The sequence below is a fragment of the Schistocerca nitens genome, chromosome 7, assembly GCF_023898315.1.
Source record: "Schistocerca nitens isolate TAMUIC-IGC-003100 chromosome 7, iqSchNite1.1, whole genome shotgun sequence".
In the NCBI taxonomy this organism is placed as follows: domain Eukaryota; kingdom Metazoa; phylum Arthropoda; class Insecta; order Orthoptera; family Acrididae; genus Schistocerca; species Schistocerca nitens.
This window is the reverse complement of record NC_064620.1, coordinates 343,858,175-343,872,552: the sequence shown is the minus strand read 5'-3', so window position 1 is coordinate 343,872,552 and position 14,378 is coordinate 343,858,175. Positions and strand designations below refer to the sequence as shown.

Genomic DNA, 14,378 nt, shown 5'->3' with positions numbered 1-14,378 from the left:
TTTGCTGTTTACTAGAAATTTTTTATTGTTAAAGGGAAACGACACTATTCAGTAAATTTCTGTACGCTACAAGGGAATCATAAATAAACTGCTCTGTAATGGTCCGTTTCATGTATACAAGGGTCCTTAGGAAACAAAATAATCACGTATGTGGTACATTGTTTCAGTTATTGTCCATTTTTATGGTACTACATACACTCCCTATTGTAAAAAGTTATGCCACAAATCAATATAAAAGTTAGTATTCGCACTTATCCGATATTGTATCATATGTGTCGCTTGCTGGCTGCTTGGGGTGCTGCTATCGCTGTGGGTAACAGAAACGAAACGGAGTTTCGCGGCTGTTATGTTAGACTGTGACAGCTACGTAGCAGGGGGGATGCAATTGTGTGTGTGCAGAAGCCAGATTTTTCTCCTTTCTGGGCATTACATTACTGCTGAAAAGCCGAGCATAAGGGGCTCCGTTCATTACCTGAGTGCTCTTTCATATTGTAGAGAATAACTTTTCTGTTGTTCTTTATCTTTCCGTTCTCTCTAGTCTTCCTTCAATTTCACATTAATAATGCCAAACTGGGTTGTGGCTTCTCGTGAAAACTATGGTCAGAAAACTGATCATACTTTCTCCAAAGACAAAGAAACATGGTATCTGGTGGTTCAGATCAGTAGAAGAAATAATATCATTAACATTGAAAATGTTACTATCTGTAACGTAATTTTAAAGAGGGCGAGCCGGCCGAAGTGGCCGTGCGGTTAAAGGCGCTGCAGTCTGGAACCGCGAGACCGCTACGGTCGCAGGTTCGAATCCTGCCTCGGGCATGGATGTTTGTGATGTCCTTAGGTTAGTTAGGTTTAACTAGTTCTAAGTTCTAGGGGACTAATGACCTCAGCAGTTGAGTCCCATAGTGCTCAGAGCCATTTTAAAGAGGGCGATTATTTACCAGATCTCCAGGCCGAATTACTGAATGATTCCATACACAAAGGTCTTAAAGTAGCCTGCAGTGCCTATTTTGCACCATATTAACACCAGTTGTGCTGTTCTTACATCCTCTAGAGTATCATAAAGAAATAAGAGTATGAAAGTTAGGGCATAACACACAAGTTGACTACCACCGAAGGATAAAAAATTAGAGCAAAGCACACAAACAAACAGAAAAAGATCGTATCGACATTAGCGGTGGGGGGGGGGGGGGGGGGGGGGAGAACCCGTATTGGTGAGCTTACCAACCTCAATGCAGTAATCTTGGCTATGTATTTCTGTACTATGTTTGTTGTTTCCACACTTAGTGATCACACTCTAGAGAGTAAATATGATGCTTCTGTGATTATCTTCCTGTATAAGCAGTAGACAGTGATTTCTTGTTTTGCTGGCACAGATGGATGAGAAGCGAGATAACTTCATCGACTGGGATGAATTCCTGACGCACCTGATGCTGGAGTACCACGAGAAGGAAATGCTGATCAAGGAGCATCGTTTAAAGGAGCCCATATTGGGGTTGCCCAGAATCTTACGCAGCGGCCACAGACTACATGTTACCCGTGCCACTTTCAATCCCGCTGTTACACCGGTAATCTTGCTTTAATTTTTGCTGTCACAGTGGAAGTAAAAGGAGTGCCAGTCCTCAGTTTGTCCAAAAAGGACCAACTATGATCTACATACGAGCTGTCTACAAGATATTTTGCTTTCCTCTTCATACTGATCAACTGTCATCAATTAACAACTTTATTTCCTTTTCTTATTTGTAGTTTCTGTAGAAATATGATATACATCTCGTTTAGTAAACAGTTCTGGGTTCCATAGTGTGAGGATCAGGCTATAGGTATTTCATATAAATAGTAAATCAATTATATTGTTGTTAGAATTACGGAAAATTTTTCCATTTGAGTTCTGTACGCTGTAGTAATAGGATTGAAGTGTGTGTATCTGTTACAAATAATAAATTAAATTTATTATTATTCCAATCATGTGAGTTTGGTACTGCTATTCTTGACGCCATACCACCGTCACGTCAATGTCATGTCACATCGACACCATAAAGCTCTCAGCCCAATAGTGTTAATATTACGAAGTATGACTCTTTGAGATCATAAATAATGACTTCACATCATGCTATGCAAATTGTCGGCAAATATTGACGTAATTTATGGTGTAAGACACTTTGATAATGTAGTTTGTGACTGTGTAATATTACTCAAAATGGCGGTAAACATCAATGTCATTTACGGTGTCATGAGGCTAAATTAATTACGTCACTGTGGATTATGCAAAATGGTGGAAAAATTTGTCCAGTGAGATAGAAGACTCGAACATATTCAATACAAAGCATGACATTGTAACTAAATTTGCTTCTTGCAAGTTATTAGATGTTTTTGCAAAAATGGCGGAAAGTTTTAGTCTGTCCTCTCCTCTAGGAGAATTATGCGTCCATCACCTCGGTAAGGTTAGTCTGGCGGGAACAACCACTTGAGCAAGTGTTGGACAATGCGATTCTAGAGACAAAACTATCGTATTCCCCTGCGTGTGGACCATAACATGTCAGTGACAGTCATACCGGAAAAAATTAACAAAAAACAAAAAAAAAAAAGAAAACACTCCTGCTTGTATATTCTGTAAGCTTACTGATGAATAATCACATCACTTTATTTCTGTTTACTGGTGTCATGTATAGCTGACGTGAGACTGCCACGAAATGAAACACTCTCTGAGATGCCTCGCACCCAGGAGAATTCCCCCCTCCACCCCTTTCTCTCTGGACCAATAGGAAAGCTTAAAAAGGGCAGGAAACCCGTAGACCAGTAAGAGTCAAGCTTTTTATTACTAACGGTAATGCATAAGTGACATGGTTCTTGGCCAGCCAGCGTTCCCAGGTGGTACGAAAAGAGTAAGAAGACAAGTAATTACAGCTAACCTACCACAACACGATGTTTACACAAACAAACTCTTGCTACACCTTTGCACTCTGGGGGTCATCCACACCCGAGCTGAAAATTCTACTCTTTGTCAGGATGAAGGCCGAGGAATCTGAGTGAGGTCGCCAGACGCAATAAAGCAGGATTAAATGTTACTTTATTTATTTCTCTGTATACATGTCGTCGCTGTATCTTCAGCGGCTACTGGTGGCTTAGCAAGCCATTAGGGAATCTGCTGAAGCCAGTGGCTGGCCCAGGCTGCCTATCTCGCTCCATCAGCCATGTGCTCAGGGGTTGGGTTGGGTTGTTTGTGGGAAGAGACCAAACTGCGAGGTCATCGGTCTCGTCGGATCAGGGAAGGACGGGGAAGGAAGTCGGCCGTGCCCTTTCAGAGGAACCATCCCGGCATTTGCCTGGAGCGATTTAGGGAAATCAAGGAAAACCTAAATCAGGATGGCCGGACGCAGGATTGAACCGTCGTCCTTTCGAATGCGAGTCCAGTGTGCTAACCACCATGTGCTCAGGCCAATGACTTACAGTAAGCGGGTTGGTGCCTCTGGTGCCCCGTCATAAGCTCTCCACAACGAGGGATTGTAGTGTCTCACACGTTGTTCTTCCAGGTCAATGCCTGTGTTGTAACAACAGATTAACCACAATGTTCGATACCGTGGGGTCTTGATGAATGCCGATCTTGATCCAAGTGATGCTGGACTGGTGCAATGGTGTTAATAGGCCCCTGGACTACCCATCAGTGGCGGCTGGTACTGGAGGCTGCCTTCTATCATATATGACTATGGATCGGTGGTCATCCCATAAGGTAGCATGGTATGACTGGTACTGGAACAATCTCATACAAAGATCTTTCAAGATCATCACAACATTCAGATAATCAAGTGTGAATACATGAACACCATGGATTCTATTGTGCAACTGACTCCAGTCTAACGAGGTAGAATATTAATGACATTTAGGAGAGGATCTCCTTTTTGACATTGTTCATCTTGACTGAATCGGTTCTGATCTTTATGAGTTCTCAGTGGTCTCATGTCCTGCTACAGTTGCTTTATCAGTTTGTTTCAGCGTCTTAACTTCTTTGTCAACGCATAATGGATCTTGCTAAGTACTCCTTAGAGTTTCTTACATAAATTACCTGAGCGATAGAGGCAAATTGGTCTGCACTCATGTAACCCTTTTCCACTAAGCTTGCTCCCACTCACAAACAGAAGTGTTGATGTTGCACACTTGGTGACTGACTAGCTGTGTTGTAATGTTTACACCTAGTGCCTGGCTCATGTTAACACTTCTGTGAGCTTGAGCAGTGCTATTCTGTTAGGACTTAGAAAATTTTTGTCCGCAGCTCGTGGTCGTGCGGTAGCGTTCTCGCTTCCCACGCCCGGGTTCCCGGGTTCGATTCCCGGCGGGGTCAGGGATTTTCTCTGCCTCGTGATGACTGGGTGTTGTGTGATGTCCTTAGGTTAGTTAGGTTTAAGTAGTTCTAAGTTCTAGGGGACTGATGACCATAGATGTTAAGTCCCATAGTGCTCAGAGTCATTTGAACCATTTTTGAACTTAGAAAATTTCACTTTCCTCTTCCCTTACATTCTTGGCGCTTTGCACCAATATTAGTGTGTGACCTTACTGTAAAACTCATAAATTTCACTGGAAAAAATACAAAGTATTTACACGTCCCCAATATCCAAATGGAACAGAACAATGGCCATAGTGCAGCAAAAATTAACTATATCTATATATAAAGTAATTGACTCTCCGAAGCCATGGACGCCCTGCTTTACAATACATTTAGCTGTATAGACCTGCAGTGTTTGCGCGCTGTCTGTTGATAATCCTTCTGAATAATAATTTCGTCGTTTCTCCATCAAGAATATTCCAAAGACGCTTGCATAAAATATAGATCTGAATAGTTACGTAGAAGAGGATGGGTCGTGCATGTCTCTGCAAAAGATATAGTGTGCACAAAATGCCAAGGCCACTATATACGCAGTCGGGAAGCGTGGGGAGAAGGCAGTGGTTGGGGGCCGCTCAGGGCGCTGGAGGGGTAAGTGCCATTCTAACCTGAAGCCTACATTCACATTTTTTGTAAACATTAAGTGAGGCCCCTCCATGCCTACACTTGCATGGTGACAGTTCAAAAAGATCTACTGTCATCCCTGCTTTCGTTAGTATCTAAAAAGAATTCCTCCAAAAATGGCCCGATTTATTTGCGCCTGGCGTGCTAACCATTTGTTACTTTCAGAGAAGCGTCGTGAGTGGCGAATTTTGAGTAAAACCTGCACATTTCTCTGGTTGCCTAGTCAAAATTTGCTTCTTTTGCCAAAACACAGCAAAATTTATGCTGTCTCAGCTCACTAACATGTTGTGCAGACACAATTGCGAGAGGATTGTGAAACAGTTGGCTTATTAAGTTTTTTAAGTGAGGAACTGAGGAAAAGTAAAGTCAGTAGCTTATGATAAAGCTCATCCTCGGTACAAAAAAACGTGTAATATCTTCACATGTGTTGTTCTAAAACCCATAGCGTTTCTCGTTTCACCAACGATCGACGGTCCTTAAAAATCACATTATTTCACCGAAAAAGTCTGTAGTTATTGAAATAATCCAGTATATAATGCTCATTTGCTAGAATCTTATTTCGATACCTGAAACCGTTTATGAAATATGAGGAGTGATGTGGATATTTCACATTGGGTTTATCACTGGCTCGGCACAATCGAAAATGAGTGTGCTACATCAGGTCAGTCTTCTGGAGATTGGTGACAGATAGATACGTCTACCCAAGTTTAAAGAAACATTCAATATGTTACCTAAATTTCACATGCCACAACATATTGTGTAATATGCACCAAACGAAAAATCATAGCGACCTCTTATTTTTCATTGCACGCTGTCCCGAATTTCGTGCAATGTCTTACTTTCACGGAAATATCACAATAAGTATGACTATTAACGAAATGATGAGCGCCTCATCATGGTACAATGCCCTCAGTGGCATTGTAGCGAGAAGGAAGTGCTTCTCTGGGCGGTATCACTAACCTGGTGTCTTGCTGCTTCGGTAAGTCCCTCGTAGCACAGTAGTAGTGCTCAGGCGCCAGGTTCCATGTAGGTTGGGATCCTGCTGAAGTGGAGTGTATAGGGATGCCAGTTGTTAATTGCCAACAACGTTTGTACTATACTTGTTTTAATATAGAAAGTACTTTGGCACACTCGTCACAGAATGAGCATTTGCAATATGGCGGCTCTGGACTACGGCTTTATGGATTAGATTAGATTAGATTAATACTAGTTCCATGGATCATGAATACGATATTTCTTAATGTGTGGAACGAGTCAAATTTTCCAATACATGACATAATTAAGTTAATTTAACAACATACTTAAGTTAATATAACAACTTTTTTATTTTTTGTGTTGTTTTTATTTTTTATTTTTTAATATTTTTTTTCTTAATTTATATCAAAAATTCCTCTATGGAGTAGAAGGAGTTGTCATTCAGAAATGCTTGTAATTTCTTCTTAAATACTTGTTGGTTATCTATCAGACTTTTGATACTATTTGGTAAGTGACCAAAGACTTTAGTGGCAGTATAATTCACCCCTTTCTGTGCCAAAGTTAGATTTAATCTTGAATAGTGAAGATCATCCTTTCTCCTAGTATTGTAGTTATGCACACTGCTATTACTTTTGAATTGGGTTTGGTTGTTAATAACAAATTTCATAAGAGAGTATATACACTGAGAAGCTACTGTGAATATCTCTAGATCCTTAAATAAATGTCTGCAGGATGATCTTGGGTGGACTCCAGCTATTATTCTGATTACACGCTTTTGTGCAATAAATACTTTATTCCTCAGTGATGAATTACCCCAAAATATGATGCCATATGAAAGCAATGAGTGAAAATAGACGTACTAAGCTAATTTACTAAGATGTTTATTACCAAAATTTGCAATGACCCTTATTGCATAAGTAGCTGAACTCAAACGTTTCAGCAGATCATCAATTTGTTTCTTCCAATTTAATCTCTCATCAATGGACACACCTAAAAATTTGCAATATTCTACCTTAGCTATATGCTTCTGATTAAGGTCTATATTTATTAATGGCGTCATACCATTCACTGTACGGAACTGTATGTACTGTGTCTTATCAAAATTCAGTGAGAGTCCATTTACAAGGAACCACTTAGTAATTTTCTGAAAGACAGTATTGACAATTTCATCAGTTAATTCTTGTTTGTCAGGTGTGATTACTATGCTTGTATCATCAGCAAAGAGAACTAACTTTGCCTCTTCATGAATACAGAATGGCAAGTCATTAATATATATTAAGAACAACAAAGGACCCAAGACTGACCCTTGTGGAACCCCATTCTTGATAGTTCCCCAGTTTGAGGAATGTGCTGATCTTTGCATGTCATGAGAACTACTTATTTCAACTTTCTGCACTCTTCCAGTTAGGTACGAATTAAACCATTTGTGCACTGTCCCACTCATGCCACAATACTTGAGCTTGTCTAGCAGAATTTCATTATTTACACAATCAAAAGCCTTTGAGAGATCACAAAAAATCCCAATGGGTGGTGTTCGGTTATTCAGATCATTCAAAATTTAATTGGTGAAAGCATATATGGCATTTTCTGTTGAAAAACCTTTCTGGAAACCAAACTGACATTTTGTTACTTCTTCATTTTTACAGATATGAGAAGCTACTCTTGAATACATCACTTTCTCAAAAATTTTGGATAAAGCTGTTAGAAGGGACCCTTTACACACATTAACACCGTTTTCTAACTTTACATAATGATAGACACTGCCCACGACACGTGGCGTTCTAATAACTTATAACTTCGCTTTATATCTTGTGTAACTGCTGAAATACGTACTCGCGACCGTTCTTTTAGAGCCACCCCGGTTTTCTCGACCGTGCGTTTTGAGTGGCTACTCGCGACTAACTCGCCCTGTCTTCCCGACGGACAAGAGAGACCCCCCTTTCTCCCTCAGCCAATAAGGACACTTCTCTCGTTTCCTATATATTTATCCAAACTTTCAGCCAATGGGCGTTCAGGTCGCTGTTGCTAGGCGGATCTGACGTCACGTTTACGGACATTGTGACGGAAGTTTGTCTCCTAACACTGTCTCAGATTGTAAGATCCTACGCCCGAATAGTCGGATCTTGTCCCTACTAAGGTTGCACAACATTGCCTCCTATGATTTCATCACTAATGCTACTTGCTGACGCTTAATTGTCAAATGTACATGTAGCCTGGCTGCTACTGAGCATTCCCGATCGCACAAATGTGCGTAATACTTGGCTTAAACACGTGAAGGGAAAGTACGTATGCATTACAATGGACCTGACATACCTGACATATAAAGCTATAAGTAAAGCAAAAATGATTTTTTTTTACCGAATAGTTTCTGTGAAATCGTTTGAGAAAGATTGCAGGGATACTATCATCGGTGACCGGGCGAAAGGCGGGAAATTCGGCCTCTCCTTCTGAGCAAAAGAATGAGGTCATTGCACATCGGCCACTGTATAAGACACGAGCTATACAGCCGGCGCTGGCTCCGCTAACACTGCCTGTCTCTGTGGCTGTCGCAGCCATAGCGAGTCACCAGCCAGTCCTGGGAATATCACTGAAGCTGCAATGCACCAGACACATCTCTTTCCGCGCATATACGTATTGTCTAGCAGAGGGAACTACCACCCACCCACGTTGAGTTGTGCAACAGATCTATTCGCTCTCTGGGTGTGCTGAATACGGTAGCAGATGACACATTAATGCCTACCTGTGCAATTATTACCCTCTGTCAGAAGTGAAGGAAGCAATAAAAAGGTACCAGCCAAAGTGTACTGCAGCAGAGTAAATGCAAGTAGTATTAAACACACTGTAGAAACACACTATAAAAAAGATTGCTGTATGGTGTGGCAGGTGGCAGTTGACGCTAAATAACGGAAAGTGTGAGGTGGTCCACATGAGTTCCAAAAGAAATCCGTTGGAATTCGATTACTCGATAAATAGTACAATTCTCAAGGCTGTCAATTCAACTAAGTACCTGGGTGTTAAAATTACGAACAACTTCAGTTGGAAAGACCTCATAGATAATATTGTGGGGAAGGCGAGCCAAAGGTTGCGTTTCATTGGCTGGACACTTAGAAGATGCAACAAGTCCACTAAAGAGACAGCTTACACTACACTCGTTCGTCCTCTGTTAGAATATTGCTGCGCGGTGTGGGATCCTTACCAGGTGTGATTGACGGAGGACATCGAAAGGGAGCAAAAAAGGCAGCTCGTTTTGTATTATCACGTAATAGGGGAGAGAGTGTGGCAGATATGATACGCCAGTTGGGATGAAAGTCATTAAAGCAAAGACGTTTTTCGTCGCGGCGAGATCTATTTACGAAATTTCAGTCACCAACTTTCTCTTCCGGATGCGAAAATATTTTGTTCAGCCCACCCTACATAGGTAAGAATGATCATCTAAATAAAATAAGAGAAAGCAGAGCTCGAACAGAAATGTTTAGGTGTTCGTTTTTCCTGCGCGCTGTTCGGGAGTGGAATGGTAGAGAGATAGTATGATTGTGGTTCGATGAACCCTCTGCCAAGCATTTAAATGTGAATTGCAGAGTAGGCATGTAGATGTAGATCATGTATTACATATTTCTTGTAATTATCGGAGAACCATAAATGTTCGTGCCTTGAAAGATGGAAAAATTTTGACTTCATATGCATTATTTTCTGTATGTATATTTTGCTAACACTCGCTGATTTAATCTTTATGCTACTTTGTGGTTTGTAAGCTTGCTGTCACCTGCCTGTAACGTGCACTTTGGAAACGATTTGCTAGCAGTAAATCTTTTGCTGCAGAAATGCTGTAACACACTCTTTAGGCACAGAAAGCTAACTGTAGAAGGCTTCCTGTAAATCGATCATGCAATGCTCGATTTGCTACTAGTAGGTTCGATCAATAAATGAGCACTACGTGAACTCAAACCAGAATCGAAGAAGAGAAGGTGATGTTCATTTCGCGAAAATACTATTGAGAAATTTTTTAGAATAGACACTTGTAGCTGACAACAGAACGACTCTAATATGGTCAACGCACATTTTTCGTCTGAACCAAGAAGATAAGCGAAAAATTTAGAACTTGTACAGAAGCAGATAGTCGATTTTTCCCCTCGCTCTATTTCTGAGTGGTATAAGGTACCCCCTCAATGCAGCATACACTGACTTGCAGAGTAAGTATGCCTTCTAAGGATTTGGGACTTGCAACTGGTAATGATGCATGATCACATGACCAACTTAAAAGTATAGAGAGACCTAGAGTTCAGCCCAGCATTACAAACATATGAAGACTCTGTGACAAGTGTGCAGAATTAGAAAGGGTTTTAGTATGATAGTTGTTCAGACATATCCATAGGTGAACCATGGACTGACTTCCAATCCCCAAGTAATATAGGCTTGTGACTCTTGAAATTTTCCCGGCGTATCGAATATTCCGTAAGATTTCGGGATTGCAGCCGGATCTCATCGACTTCTTTCCACGATATTTCGGCTGCCAACCTTACAGCCATCTTCAGGCGAGTGTTTGACACAGCATCTCCAGTGTCAAACTCTCGCCTGAAGATGGCTGTAAGGTTGGCAGCCGAAATATCGTGGAAAGAAGTCGATGAGATCCGGCTGCAATCCCGAAATCTTATGTAATATAGGCTTCCTTGGAGGACTTCAGATACGTTATTTTCTATATGTTTGTAGTTGTCGCGAAACTCTTTTGGACAATTTTTTAGGGATCATATGTTTGAGGTAGCTGGCTTGTTAATTATATACTGCATCTATTAATCCAACATGGTAGTAGCTTCAGGCTGACAAGCAGACCCTGTAACGATTGAAATGTATTAACTGTATATAGGATGAAAAAAAAAAAAAAACATTTACAAAGAACAAGTTCAATGGGAAACATAGTATTTAAGTTGTTATTCTCTGAAGGTTATTAGAAATAAATCAATGTAGATGGTCCCAGAATGAGATTTTCACTCTGCAGAAAATATTTGAAACTTCCTGGCAGATTAAAACTGTGTGCCAGACCGAGACTCGAATTCGGGACCTTTGCCTTTCACGGGCAAGTGCTCTACGAACTGAGCTACCCAAGCACGACTTATGCCTCGTCCTCACAGCTTTATTTCCGCCAGTATTTTGTCTCCTACCTTCAAAACTTCACAGAAGCTCTCCTGTGAACCTTGCAGAACTAGCACTCCTGAAAGAAATGATATTGCGGAACCACAAATTGCTACAGCATCACGATCAAATTCAGTAACAACTGCAGCAACAGCAAAACCAGCAACATCTGAACCAGTTCAAGCAACAAGACCAATAACAGCAGCAGCACAAGCAACAGAAGCAGAAATGGTGTCAACAACTGTAGCAGTTCCACTACAGTCACTGGCAGAAAAGAGGAAGGAAACCACAGGCATCAGCAATTACAGGGCAAAACCAACAGATACTACAACAGCAGATCCACCACCAACAGAAACAGTGCCAATAAAAGAATCAAAGGCAGCAACAGCACGAAGAATCCTGTCAGCACCACCACCACATCCACTACCACTACCACCACCACCACCTCTGGCCACAGATGTACCAGCAGCAACAACAGCAGCAGCAACTGAACCAACAACAACAGTAGCAGCAGCAACAAAACCATCAACAACAGCTGCAGCAACACAACACTGCCTAAGGAGGAGTCAAAGACTAGGTACATCTACATCATTAAATAAGGATTTTTTATGGCTTCAGACAAAGAAATGGAAAAGATTGTGACAAATGAGCAAGAAAGTTTGCAGATAAGTCACAACTACTATGGAAAAAGCAGCACATTACCAGGTAATGACAAAAGAAAAAATACTTGCAAAACAATCAGGATAATGTGTCAGAATATTCAATGCCTCAGAAACAAAGTACTAGATCTAGAAGTAGCTTTAAATAATCTTGCTGATGTCTCTCGTATTTGTTTATCTGAACGCTGGTGCAAGGCTAGTGAATTAAGTCTCATAAATATAAGCAAGTTTAATTTAGCAACACATTATTGCCGAAGTGTTTTTAAAAATGGTGAGGTATGCATTTACTCTAGAGTAGGACTGCAGTTCAAAGTGAAAACAGAATTGGACCATCTAAATATAGAAAAACATTTTGAATCATGTGCCATAGAGTTAAAAACAGAGGAGAAGAGTGAAAAACTAGTTGTCATTACAGTATATAGATCTCCACTGGGTGACAAAAACATATTCTTCAAAAAAATAGAAGCAGCATTAACACTTTTTATAGTAATGAAGTGAAATTATTTTTATGTGGAGATTTTAATATTAACCTGTTAATTGAAAGTGACGAAAAAAAGACAGCTTTTGAGTATACTCAGCAGCTTCCACACGAAACCACTCTTTACAGATGACACCAGAATTACAGAACTGTCATCTTCTCTTTTAGACAATATTTTCTCAATTATGGAGAATGGTATCACTGAGCCACTAAACGTAAACTTAGGTCTTTCGGATCACAATACACTATTAACATACATAAATTACTCTATCCCCAAGGCAGTAAATTATAAGTGGGGATACGAAAGGCACTTCTATACAGAAAAAGTAAATACTTTCATCCAGTTGTTAGCTAATGAAACCTGGGAAGATGTCTGTGCACAAACAACAACTGAGGAATCTTTCAATGCTTTTTCTAGTACATTCATGTCCCTATTTGAGATGTGTTTCCCAAAAAAGCTCACAAAGATCAATGTCATGCCTAGGAACACAAGCCAGTGGATAACACTTGCTATTAGAGTATCTAGTCAAACACTAAAACATATCAGTCAACTCAAAAAAGATAACAAAGATGAACACTTCACGGATTATGTTAAGACATACAAGAAAATTTACAGGAAGGTGATCTAAAAAGCCAAGGCAATGCACAATGACAGTGTAATTGCTGGGTCAGCAAACAAATCAAAAGTTATATGGAATGTAGTAAAAAAAGAAATAGGCCCAAGCAAAAATGTTAGAAATCCAGATGACTTTGTTTTAAAAGATGATCAAGGTGTGCTAGTCAGAAATCGTACTTTAGCAAATTACATTAATGACTACTTCATAAATAGTCCAATCAATCTGCATAAAAATTGTTATAAGATTAGTAGAACATCAATCCCAGAAGAACAAAGTGTTAATTCATTATTGCTACCTCCCACAAACAAATTGGAAGTTAATCAAATAATAAAAACAATGAAGAATAAAATGTCCTCAGGGATTGACGAGATACCTTGCTCAGTCATGATGAGATGTGCTAGTGTTATATCAGACCCACTCTCACACATCATAAACATATCATTTTCAGAAGGTGTCTTTCCACAACGATTAAAAATTGCAAAAGTAAAACCATTGTATAAAAAGGGCAATATACATGAAGTGGGAAACTATAGACCAATAGCTTTATTATCGATATTTTCAAAAGTAGTAGAGACAGTCATGAAAAACAGAATTACAAATTACCTCGAAAAATTCAATCTATTGTCTGTAAACCAACACGGCTTTCGCAAAGGAATGAGTACAGAGTCAGCCATCACCCAATTCATTGAAAATATTGTAACGGGGCTAGATAAGAACAACAGTACAATAGGAATAAATTTGGACCTCTCAAAGGCATTCGATACTGTCCAACATGATATCCTGCTAGACAAATTAGAATATGTCGGTATACGAGGAGTAGCTAAAAAGTGGTTTCAGTCATATCTCCATAATAGGAAACAGGTAGTAGAAATTGCAACAACAAACAGTAAAAACCAAAGTATTGTTTACAAATCGGATATTCAGACTGTGCCAATAGGGGTACCGCAGGGGAGTGTTCTAGGACCTCTCCTATTTCTTCTTTACATAAATTATATCAAGATTCCAGTAAATGGTACTCATATAACCCTGTTTGCGGATGACACAAACATTGTAGTAACTGACATAAACCGGGTATTGCCAACATCTGCAACCAGAGTTATAGAATATTTGCAAAATTGGTTTGAAGTGAACAAATTAACCATAAATATCTCTAAAACTAATTATATCCATTACAGGAAAGCAAAGTCACACTCTGATCTAGATCTCAGAATACAAAATAAAGAAATTGTGAGAGTTGCTACCACAAAATTCTTAGGTGTACATATAGATGAAAATTTAGACTGGAAATCCCATATCCTGTACCTCTCGCATAAGTTAAGCTCTGCTTGCTCTGCTTTACGCGTTATTAGCTTTGTATGTAGTAGGGAATGTAGCAGAGCTGTTTACTTTGCTTATATACATTCTGCTAGTACCTATGGCCTCATCTTCTGGGGTCATAGTAAGAAAAATCTCAAAACCATCTTCACTCTACAAAAACGAGCTGTTAGAATAATTACCAACAGTTCAAGCCTAACTCCTTCAAAGCA

The 14,378-nt window shown here is 39.8% G+C and overlaps 1 protein-coding gene across 1 annotated transcript in view; it reads left to right on the top strand.

The window, feature by feature from the left end:
* The first annotated feature begins 1,373 nt into the window (after window positions 1-1,373).
* The window catches only part of LOC126195609 (WD repeat-containing protein on Y chromosome-like), a 455,713-nt gene continuing 442,708 nt past the window's right edge, over window positions 1,374-14,378 (top strand). The window contains exons 1-2 of the mRNA XM_049934234.1: window positions 1,374-1,470; window positions 11,217-11,557. Coding sequence (XP_049790191.1) covers window positions 1,374-1,470; window positions 11,217-11,557 — 438 coding nt within the window. The remainder of the gene's footprint in view (window positions 1,471-11,216; window positions 11,558-14,378) is intronic.